Here is a 12255-nt window from a genome sequence, read left to right as displayed (position 1 = left end):
TGCTCCGGTGGGCACAGCTTTTGTGAGTGTCAGTCACAGGCTTTATGGTCCCGGCACCCCGCTCCCCGGTGGAGTCCCAGCGCTCATCCCGCCGCTCCTCGGGTGAGTGCCTGTCATGTGGCGGGTGCGTCACGGGGGGCGCGGTGCCGCCGCCGGGGCCGGAGGCGGTGTCGGTGTGTGCTCTGCGCCTGCCACGCCGTGGGTCTGCATGCCCGCCCCACACCCGGGCACCGTGTCCTTTGGGGTCACCCCTCCGCGTCGCATGGCGTGTGCCGGCCGCGGGCACCATGCAGTCTGCGTGTGTGCTGTGCCTCTCCCCGTTCGCCCTGTGCCTCCGCGTGTGCGTGTGCGGCCCCCGCCCCTGCGCGGCCCCCGGCGCCGCAGCAGCGCCCTGCCTCCGGTTCGGGCGGGCGGGGCGCTCGGGGGGGCGGCGGGCGGGACCCCGCGGAGCCGGGGGGCACCGACCGCCGCCTAACTCCCCGCACCGCCCGGCGAGGAGGCGGCGCGGTGGTTCCCTCGCCCGGTGCGGCCCGGCCCCTTCTCCCCCGGGCGCCGCCCCTCTCCGCGCCGCCTGTGAGTCAGGGCTTTGCCGGGCACGGGCGGCAGCCGCGGCCGGAGCGGGCGGGCAGCCTCCCCCGCGGGGCTCCATGGAGAAAGCGGCGGCGAGCGAGGGCGGCGGCAGCAACAGCAGCAGCCGCAGCAGCAGCCGCCCCACGTCGGCAGGCTCGTCCCCCTCGTCCTCCTCCGCCAGCCGCGGGCTCCCGGGCCGGGCGGCGGCCGCGGGGAGGCTGGATGGAGGCGGGGGGGCCGGCGGAGGCGGCAGCAGCCCCGGCTCGGCGGCGGCCAGCCCGGGGGGCGCGCAGGCGCCCGGCGGCGGCGGCAGGCGGCGGGAGCCGGTGCTGGAAGGGACGCTCAGCAAATACACCAACCTCCTGCAGGGCTGGCAGAGCAGGTAAAGCGCCGGGCCGGCCCCCGGCGGCGCTGCGGGGCCGCGTCCTCACTCACCCCCGGCCGCCCCCAAGATGGTGCCCGGGCAACCGGCGCTGCCGCCCGACCCGACCCCTCCCCGGCCGCCGCGGCCCCAGGCCAGGCTCCTTTCCCCTTTTCCCCTCTCCTTCCTTTTGTTTTACTTGTTTACTTCCCCAGCCGAGTTTGGCTTAGAAACGGGCGGGGAGGTGGCCCGGTGTGGGGTCGCAGCGGTGCCCCTGGCGTGGCCGCCGCAGGTGCGGGCGGGGCAGGGAAGGGCTGACGCGGCACATGCTGCTGTCCCTGCCTGACAGGGTCCCGTTTCTAAGCTCCTTTCTCTGTCACGTTAGTCTCCGTCTTCTGTGAAGTTATCTTGGATACCTAAAGAATGAAAAGGCGACTGAGAGCCTACCAAAATAAAGGGGGGGGGGGGGGAAATGCCATGCTTGTCATTATTACTATTATTTTCTTTCGCTATGGAGTGGGACAGTGGAAACAGTTACCTTTATGCTCATAAGATATCTTCTGTTGCTATGTCCTACCTGTTTGACAAGTCCTAATTTATGCCGATACGGGGACAGGCCCAGGTCCTGCAATTTGTTGGGTGTGGACAGGCTGACGTGCATCTGTGGAAGTCCCGAGGAAGGTCTGGTTTTGGTCTAGTTGTAGGGCAAAATTTTTTACAGAGTTGAAGCCAGACTGTGGAGTTAATAATGCTGTACAGGGATCAGTTGAAAGCAAGAGTGAAGAGTTCCTATTAATATTTTACTTTTTGTTATTCAACTTTGTCCTCTTAGGGGATGGATGAAGATGAGTATCTAAAACTTGACTTTCTATATAAGTCACCACAGTGGTCATTTTGAAGAGAAGAAGATGCTTTAGAGAGAACATGTACAGAACTAGTTATAAACCATTCCACAAACCTTTAAAAAACACCCCCCCCCCCAAACCTTCTGTTGCCGATATTAGGTGATCACAAGCGGTAAGAACATGGGAATGGCTGGGACCTTGATGTTCTGACAGTAATTTTAAAGTATTTATAAGTGACAGAGTTGCACAAATGCCCATGAAGTTATGGTGGTGACTCATGTGCGGCTCAATCAGTGGTAGGAACTGTAGCAGTACTTCCTGAAGAGTTTCAGAAGCTGGTCTAATTCCAAAGACTGGAGGCCATGCATAGGTGTGCCAGCTATAAACGATAATGAATATGGTACGAACTGGATACTCATAAAACTAGACTGCAGAATGCATAGACATAGAGAAGGCCCTTTACTGTCATTTGGTTACTGCAGTTCTGTTATAGATTCGCATTACGCTTGTATCTGTTTGTTGGTTTATCAGTTCTCTTGTAGTTTTCTTTAAAAAAAAGAAAAAATGCATTTTGATACCTAAAATGGTGGATTAAAATCTATGACTAAAAATTAAAGCCCCTGCCTTCCCCCTCTTTTTTCCTGACACCTCCATCTATTCTTGTAGAAACAGTAGCTCATTTTACTGTGTGTGACTTTAAGGGTCATAATCTGGTGAAATTACAAAATAGAGGTAATTGTTTATAAATCTTTGGGTCTAGAGCTGCCTGGTGGTTGTATTTAGGAAGAGATTGAATCTTTGATAAGGCTGACAGCTGGAAATAGCATGTATGATCTGTGTATGTCCATTAAATTTTATCTGAAAACATGGAAAAAAGATCATTGTCCCTTAAACAATTCTACCATAGCACTTGGAAATGAATGTCTGTTTATTTTTAGCAGTGTTTTTTGATGTTGCTTTATCATGCTTTGTCAATTGCCAAATTTATTTCCTGTAAATCTAGCCTTTTGAGCAAGTGGTTTATGATGATACAGAACTTTTAGGATAAGTAACTTTTTTAGTTTTTTCACTTACTCCATTCTGTTAGTGTGTGTATCTGTGGTTTGGGGTGTGGAATCTGATAGAAGTTCTAAACAGATCACTTGAAATTTGAGGCTTGTGGAAATTTGGCATATTATATAAAGTCCGGTAAATGAGTAGCGATCCATGGGCTTGGTTGTCTGTTTGGCCTCCTGGATATTTGTTCCGGAATGTGTTTTCTGTAAATCGAAGCTCAGTCTATAAGAGTCAGTAAGTGACTTCAGAGCTGGCACCTGCAAATTACTCAAAAGCATATGTGTTACTGAATGATCATACAAATTAGTTTTGAATTTACTTCATCTGAAAAAAACACAAGATTGTTTAACTGCATGATCAATACAGCCAGATGGCATGAATATAAATAAAATGGAAAAATAAAGCAAAAACTGTCAGAGTTCAGTTATCATGGATTTGGAATGTTCTTCTTTAAAGCTCTTTATCCATTAGCCTAAATAATTTAAATGTACTTAATGTTGGCTCACGTCATGTGGTATTGAAGTTGAAAGGTCTTCCTAGATTATCCAACACTTAGTGTGCAGAGTAGCCTCTGCAAGTCTGAAGAAATTAATTTGAATTATAATAAAGAAATATCACTTTTAAATAAATCTTCCTTTAGCAGGCATATGCAAGGTAATCTGATTTTGAATGAGGCAACTGAGTATGATTACTGAAGCATAATACCTCATTTATAAGCACTGACTGAAATAATTGAAGGCCTCAATTCAATCAATCTAGATAGGTGCTTTACTTCTTGTTTTAAGAATTTCTGAGGGTTTGTTGTTTGTTACTAGAGAAATCTATTTGTTCTGTTCTAGCAGGTAAGGAACAACCTGATCTGGAAATCAGTGAGGTGATTCCTCACCTTTATGACAAGCAGAAGGAAACTCCAGGGTGTTTTGGTTGTTTGGAGGGAGTTTGTTGTGTGGTGCAGGTGTCAGGGGCCCTGGGCATCTAGAGCATTTCTACTAAAGTCTGTAACTTTCTGTGGATTTTTTTCAGGTGTGGATATGGAAAGCAGAGCTTAAAGTAAAACAGACACTTGGACATAAGAACACTTGTCTCTGGTCTGAGACATTGGGGCATCTGGTTGTCTTTACTATGAAATTACAAATAATTGTGTTCTCAATTGAAGTACTGTTATGAATAATTTCTATTGGGATTTACTTGTTATATGTGTGTGGGAGGGTAGTAGCTTGTATTTTAAATGAGAGTTGTGTGGGTTTGATGGACAAATACATCTCAGCGTCATATCATGTTACACAAAACCTATTTTTCATGAATTAATTTGATATTGATAAAACATTTATTGCCTGTGACATTATTATCCTGATTTTTTAATAGATTGGTAAAATGTTGTAAAAAGTTTTAAAACTCCCACTTGCCCAAGGTAGTTGGAAATCCACGTGTGGTGTGCCTCCTGCTCTCTGCTTTTTCCTTGACAATGTTTTTAGTACTTACACTTGTAGGGCTTTGTCCTGCAAGAATATATAAAGCCCTGGAACGTCTAAATTTGAGCTGGGACTAAAATTTGGGTTTGTAACAACAATAAATGGATGCATTGTTGCATCCAGCAACAATGGATGTTGTTGCTTTTCTGAGCTGAACTGCTCTGTGTAAGTAGTTCTGTAGCCCAGGTGTTTTCTAAAGCATTACTTTGCCCTCTTCCTGTTTCCCTTCTTGGTTGAGAAATACATGCTGTTACCAGCCCACATGAATCATGCCCAATGTACTTCTTGTTTCTGGGCACCACCAGACTTCTTTTGGGAGTTAACTGCATTCTCTGTATCTCAACAAAAAATGTAAGTTTGAGGCAATTTGGGAATTTTTTGTTCTCAGGGTCTTTATTTGGCTTTGCAGTGCTACGGTGTAATTTCTTTCCTTGTGTGGTTGCGGAGAACATTTGCAATCTGAGTGCTGCCACCACAGAAAGACCCTTGCTTATTCCCAGTGTCTTGAGCAGCAGACAGGATACCACCAGAAGAACCATCAGACTTAAGGGGCTGACTTTGTTGGTTCCCAGAGGTTGTGCTGCTCTTGACTGTAACTGTTATGGGAGGGTTTTCTAAGTATGTTGACAAAATATGTCAACACTGTATTGTGCTGTAGCACAAAAATCTGTATGTAACTTTCATTTTTTAAACATTTTATGTGTGTCTTGGAGAAAGAGATTGTGGCGTCTTAGGAAGAGAATTGATGGCGGTATCTTCAAACACAATTCCTTCCGAATTAGACACATCTGCTGGTGGAGTTTTGGGGTAGTTAGCACTTCTAATATTTGCCAGTTCTTCAATGGTGCCAGTCCAATTATTCTAGCAATGAATTGTGGCCTTTTTCTGGTGAAGAAAAAATGAATAGATGGTTACTAAACAAACTACATGACTGTAGTTGTACAGGTATACCAGTATAGCTGCTGGGAGCAGAGTCTGTCCTGGAGAAATAAACTGTTTTTTAATATAGGAATAAACTGCACTGTCAGGATTCTAACAGTAGACAGTATCTGAGAAGATAGACACGCACTTAATGTTTGCGAAACTTGCTGTAAAGGGAATTTTTCGTGCTCTTACTAGAATCAGATCAACATCAACCCCTCCACTGCTTATCTTTTCATCTTTTTCCGTGGCATATCTATACAGGTTTTAACCTTCCAGGTTTTATTTGTGAAGGGGAGGACTCTGTTTTAAGGAGCTGGAGATGCAACCTTCTCTGTTTCTTCTGTTGTTGGAAATCTGCTCCTTAGGTTTTGGAACTTTGTTTATAATTCATTAGGAATTGTGGAAATCTTAAATTTTCAAGAGATTTTTATAATATTGCGCTAACATTCTATTAAAGATTTTACCTGCAGAATAGATTTTACTAGAAACTGTGTTTTCCTTTCACTTGTAGGTTCTGTTTGTAGTAGGAGGCAAGGTGAAAAGGAAGAAAACTACTTAAACCCAACTTATTTTAGTTCTCTTGAGCAGGTGATATTTCCTGTGCTGAACACGCAGCACTTGCATATCTTACATTACTGAAAATAAGAAGGTATGTAATTAATTTTAAATAAACTTGGAATTTAAAATGTCAAAAAGTCAGTTATTAGTAAATTCTGTTTTGGATTATGGTACTAATCTATTTTCTTAATCCTAAAATCTATGTAGCAAAAATAAGCACATTCAAATGTAAGCTTTCTTGTTTTCCTCTTCCCTTCACTTTTTGCTGTTGAAACATTTCCCCCTTAAGTATCATTAATGCTCACTTAAAAAAAAAAAAAGAAAACCAACAAAAAGTAAAAAGAAATAAATCAATCTTTTAAAGTGTATATCCCTAACTTCTTTGTAAGAAAATTTCAGTTAAGAAGTACTTTTTCTTTGTTTAGTTAGTGGTTGATTAAACCTAGCTGGTTTAGTGACAAACTGGTTGATTTAGTTTGAATAGCTTTTGCTGTTGCCTCTAAACTATCTCTTTTGGGAGAGTGGAGAAGGTGATTCAAACAGCGCAGTCAGAGAAGGAATTCTAACAACGGTAGAGGGAGGCTGAGAAATCCGTCATTCTCTGCCCTTCAGTGATGCTTGCAAGTAACATTTGGAAGAGGACAACTTCGAACCTCAGCTGAAATTGAAAAGGATGGTCTTGCAGTTAAGGAATTGGTTTGCACTGTGGAGGTGTGACTCTGGTTGGAGAACTGCCGTGGACATTTCTCTTGTCCCCAGGCAGGTAACCCAAGTTCTTTGTTCCTCAGCTGCTTGTATCAAAAGGTGTCAGGGCTGCTTATGCTTATGCAGAGGATAAATTCATATAATGGATAATAATGTAAAGCATAAGATGCTTGATAATAATGTAGAAAAAAAATCCGTTTAAGACAGATGAGACTTGTGCATTTTCACTCAGGCGGTATATTTGGGATATGCAAGTGCACTTCAAAACTGAGCAGCAGTCTTGTACCAGAGGGAATGAAGTGACAGTCAGAATAGAGCGTGGTCTTCCTTTTGCCCAGATGTCACACTTAGCTCTCAGACAGTGAAAAGAAGTAGCAGTTGGCAGTGACACTGAAACAGGCACTTGCCCTTATCTGGGTTTTGTTATTACTGGCTCATTTTGCTGCTAACTTTTTGGATGATGATTTCTGTGCTTAGCAAGGCGGTGATAAATGTGGTTAGAGGGAGCACACATGCACTTCCTGGCTTATTTAAAAAGTCCCACCAGTTTATGAATATGTATTTTGTTCATGCAGGAGAAGTGACAGTAAGTTGCTAAGCTAAGAAATGTTCCTGAAATAATTTTATGAGTATATAAGTATTCAAAAGTTTTCCCCAGTAATTTTATATTTAAAAACGATTGTTTAGTAAAAAGAATGTATTTTTTGCTTTAGCTTCTCCTAATATTCCTACTTCGTTCTTTATGATGTATTTAGAAGGCTGAACCTTCTAACGAAAAGGTTGCTAAAAATTGCCATAACTATTGCTTTTTGATGTAAAACTATATTTGTCAATTATATATTATAATGAACAATGAAACAAAAAGTAGTGAATTTGGTTCATCAAAAAATGCTGAGTTTGTTTCCGTAGTCCTAATACACTTATACAACTTTATTTTCAAATATCTTGCCATTATGCTTTAGATCTTATAGCTTTTGTGGTTTTCTTCCTGAGATGTTTGCTTACTTTTTGGAACCTAATGCAGGGGGACAAAGTTTGTTTCATATTTAACTGTTGCATATAAAAATGATTCAGTAAATGTTCTCTAAATGCTACTGCACTTCACTTTCCAAGATGGCATTTAATTAGTAGGTAATTTGAAGTAGAAGAATGTAGATTCTCAACTACTCAGTTGTGCAGCACAAACCATAGAATTTGCCATGATTTGTCTTCTGTCTAGACTTGTATTTCTCTTTGGATATTGATCTGAGAGTTTATCTTCTGATGAGAGAGGATTCTTCACCATAGCTATGGCAACAATTTGCCCAGAGTTAATCACTGCTTAAAAAAATACCTGTTTTACTCAGTGTATCAGCCATTGACTCTTCACTGAATCTCTTTATGCTGGACTGAAGATACTTCTTATCAAATTTAGGCTCTATGTACAGCCTTTTTGGGCAGGCTACGTGGTTATCTTTTGTCTGTATTTGGAGTATCTAGACCAATGGAATTTTCTTGGTGCAAGTTAGCTCTCCCAGTAACTTTAATAATTCATGATAGTCCTGATTATTACTTGGTTTTCAAAGTTTTTGTTCTCATATGGACACCGGAAATATGTACAGTTTCAGCTGTGGTTGCACTGGAGATCAAATACAGGGGTAGGGCATCCTGTTTCCTTCAAATCAATATTTTTTCCCTGCTTAAAAAATTGAAAGACCATTAGCTTTTTAGGTCTCAGTCAGTTATTTTTTTAAAAATTAGGTTGTTAACTTTGCTTCTTAAGTTTAACTGTTATTCTGGTTGCACAGAACACTGAACAACACTGAGATCTCATGTTCCCTGGTGCTGCTTGGGTTCTTCAGACAGGTATCTCCATACCCACACCCTTGCTATTTCCTACTTAAGCTGCAACATCCAGGTGCTTGTTACTCGTTTTCTCCTGGTACCCAATATATTTCTTGATCCAGTGAGTAACATATGGTGTAGTACTATGAAAACGAGTGCCAGAAGTGTCAAAATGAAGGGTAACACTACACTAGCGTGCTTTTTTTTTTTTTCTTTTTTTTTTTTTTTTTGTCTGGGAAGGTGTTGGAAAGGATTGCTGTGGGAGCTGTTTCCCTACAGTATGTTCTCTTCACGGTTAGCATGTTATTGCATATTCCCAGTCATACTTCTTGGGCTTTCTCATGGTGTGGGCAGGCCCTGTTTTTTGAGGGGGTATAAATAGTAGTTAATTATTTGTTTACAGGAGACAATAATTTTAAAATATAGTTGAGGAAAGTTATTATTAGAAGAATTACTTGGACAAAATAATCAGTAGATTTTCTTGACCCTGAATTTTTATGAGTCAGTGCTTTTCCAGGTGAATCCTCTATCTTGTAGTTATGACTTTTGTCACTAGAGGTATGATTTGATGGTATTGGAAAGCCTGATGTTTGCTGATGATTATTTTTCCTTCATCTAGGTCATTGCTAAGCATTCCCAAGTTAAGAACTGATTGCCAAGGAACCCTATTAGGAATACATTCACTCAAATAACCTCATTTATTTATATTTGGAGGCTACCTCCATCTTTTAACTGTCTTTCAGTGCATTTAATGTGTAGTTTCATCCATTTTGGGATCTTGCCAATTGGTTTTGATGAAAGCCAGGTTGGATGAGGCCTTGAGCAACGTGGTCTACTGGGAGGTGTCCCTGTCTATGGCAGGGGGTGTTGGGACAAGATGATCTTTAGGGTCCATTTCAACCTCTTAACACTGTGATTCTATGAAAAAGAGCTGTATGCACCAAGTATTGACCAACTTTAACCTTTTTGTGTCATTCTCTATATGCTCGGGAAAACCTAACGATTTTGTTGGGGGTATATTTCTGATAAAATTACAGTTTGAAATTTGGAGTATGAGTCTTCAAAATAAGAGACAGGGCTACACTGATATGTAGTATTAATTGCTTGGTGCTTGTTTCAGGACCTTCCTGCAGACTAAATGTGGTTGCTGTTGGGTATCACAAGTTGTACAGCATTTGCAGGTGCGTTAAGGTGCTTGACTGAAAAGATCTTAGGCTATCAAATACCATCAAGTTGAATGTTTATAAGTTGAAATTCCTAAATTACTATTTTTTCTTTTGTTTTAAATAAATTACTACTACAAGATCATATATCAAGTACATGTTCCTCAGTGACCTAGGAAATTGCTTTTTTTAAACTGCACAGCCTTTTAGAGGTTGTCTGTTGCAGTATTGAGAGCTGTGCCTTACACAGCTTCCTTTAATCATGTTCCCAGTATTTTTTTATAAAACAAGTCAATGATTATTTGATTTGCTTGAGAATGCACTTGGAGCACAGTTAAGAATTGTGATGGGACAACTTGTCTAGGTCATTCAACAGTTTATTTTAAAGTGTATTTTAAAGAAGTACATGAATGTAAGTTGGGGCTTTGTGTTGATAAAGCTTCAAAGTTTATCTTATATACAGAATTGTGAACCACACCCACTTATAGCTATGTTGGCTGATGCATCTTTTATTGAGATAGGATAATGCTTTTATGTAAGGGACATGCACAACTCTGGGAAAATCTGTGCACTGCGGTAAGAGTAGTATGTTTAACCTCACCAGGAGGAGGGGTGTATGTGTTTTTCTAGCTTTGAAATATGAAGAAAACCTTCCTGGTAAAAGAAGACTAGTTTAAGCAAATGCAGGCAAGACCAGGTATTCTGCTATTTTTGTGCTTGAATTTATAAAATTAAAAAAAGAGAGAAAAGGGAAGAAGAGGGGAAATGACCAATTTCTTGTCTGTTGCCATTATTTGGAGTTGTGTCAAGTTTCTCTGCACTGCTTTTGTCATGGTGGAAGATAACGAACTTAATAATGAAGATAACAAACTGTAGGCAAATTAACTCTATCTCTTCTCCATGGGCTGCAGGTGGGTCTCTGTGCCCCGATGGTCTTCCGTGGGCTGCAGGGGCGCAGCTGCTCCACCATGGGCTGCACCACAGGCTGCAGGGGCCTCAGCTCTGGCGCCTGGAGCACCTCCTGCCCCTCCTTCTGCACTGACCTCAGTGTCTGCCTTGTTGTTCCTGTGTTCTCACTCTGCTCTTCCCTGGCTGGAATCCCTTCTGTGCCACAATCTTCTGTTCTTAAATATGTTGTCACAGAGGCGTTACTATCACTCCTAATTGGCTCGGCCTTGGCCAGTGGCAGGAAGTCTGTCCTGGAGCTGGCTGGCATTGGCTCCATGGGACAGGGAAAGCTTCTAGCAGTTTCTAACAGAAACCACCCCTGTAGCCCTCCCCGCTACCAAAACCCAGCCACAGAAACCCACTACACCGTTGGGTTCATGTATCAAACTTTATCCTATTTTTATTGTGCCAGTACAAGGAAATGGTAGTTTGGCAATAGAACAAGGTAAGAAGAAAAATATATAGGATGGTTGGAGAGGTTTAGAAAAGGAGTTAAAGTCTCTGGAGGAGGACTTATGGAGATAAAACGCATGTAGTGACAGGACAAGGGGGAATGGCTTCAAACTGAAAGAGGGTAGGTTTAGATTAAATGTTAGGAAAGTAACTGGTGGAGCACTGGAACTGGTTGCCCAGAGAAGTTGTGGATGCCCCATCCCTGAAAGTGTTCCAAGGCTAGGTTGAATGGTGCTCCGAGCAACCTGGTCTAGTGAAAGGTATCCCTGCCCATGGCAGAAGGGTTGGAGCTAGGTCTTTAAGGACCCTTCCAACCCAGGCCATTCCACGATTCTGTTCTGTGATTCTATGAAAGGGAAGAAACAGATGAGAGAAGGAAGTAGATACTGAAGATAGCACAAAGCTAGACCTTTACCTCTTTTTTTAAAAAAAAAAAAGTCTGAAAATTTTGTAACATGAATTCAGAATTAAATCTTGGAAATCCAAGTGAGATGATTTGCTCTTATTTATTAAGTTTAATAGTGCCATTAAGAATGGCAGACACGAAGTAGTGAGAAAAGTAGTATTTTCTAAATTGCAGAATGCGTAGCACAGTGAGAATTTTTCTGGTTTTACTTTCTTCTCTTCACTGCCTTCCGTAGCAGAGCTTATTTCAGGCAAATAGAGGACTGATGTGAATTGCAGCCAGAGGAAGCTACTGACAGTGTCCACCTGGATATCTATTAATGTGCCAGACTTACCTTTGCCCTGTTAAACACAAAGTTTATGTGGGAATTCAAGCATTTGTGATGATGAAACTGTTTTCTTATTGAAGGTTATAAGTATTGTTTCTTCATTTTTGATTAGAACAGTGATCTGGATTTTTGTAGAACTGTATTTTTAGAAATACATATATAAAGCAGCAACCTAATGCATAAAGGTCTTTGAAAGTACTTGTTGCTCACAAGTCTAAATAATCTTTTTTCGGAAGGATCATGGCTAATGCACTGCATATCTCACAACATTGATGACACCAACCCTCTCATGGATTCTGTGGACTCAATACATATGTTTCTAAGAAATAGTGTTGATAATATACTTGGTTTTAAAGATGGCTGCATATCAGCTGTCAGGATAAAGACCAAACATAGAAACTTAAACTTCTCATTTCAGTTAATGAATTTATAATCCTAAGAGTAAAGGCAAGGGAAAAACTATTGTTAAGTATTGTCACAGAAAGCTGGAAAGTTCTGACTATCCTAAGATGATGCAGCATGTAAGAAAGATCTGGTTTCTGCAAAGCTTTGTTTGAACTAGCTGGGATGGAGAAGAGCTGGAAATGAACCAGTGTGCTGATCTTGCTATCAAGGTCCTTACTTTGTATATTATATTTTCTT

The 12255-nt window shown here is 41.9% G+C and overlaps 1 protein-coding gene across 1 annotated transcript in view; it reads left to right on the top strand.

The window, feature by feature from the left end:
* The first annotated feature begins 272 nt into the window (after window positions 1-272).
* The window catches only part of OSBPL10 (oxysterol binding protein like 10), a 114548-nt gene continuing 102565 nt past the window's right edge, over window positions 273-12255 (top strand). Inside the window, exon 1 of the mRNA XM_027733403.2 lies at window positions 273-952. Within this exon, the coding sequence (XP_027589204.2) occupies window positions 288-952 (665 nt within the window). The 5' untranslated portion in view covers window positions 273-287. The remainder of the gene's footprint in view (window positions 953-12255) is intronic.

This window comes from Pipra filicauda, unplaced genomic scaffold (assembly GCF_003945595.2).
Source record: "Pipra filicauda isolate LSUMZ 115617 unplaced genomic scaffold, ASM394559v2 scaffold91_size2508729_pilon, whole genome shotgun sequence".
NCBI lineage: Eukaryota > Metazoa > Chordata > Aves > Passeriformes > Pipridae > Pipra > Pipra filicauda.
The sequence above is the reverse complement of the archived record's forward strand: the minus strand, read 5'-3'. Positions and strand labels throughout refer to the sequence as shown.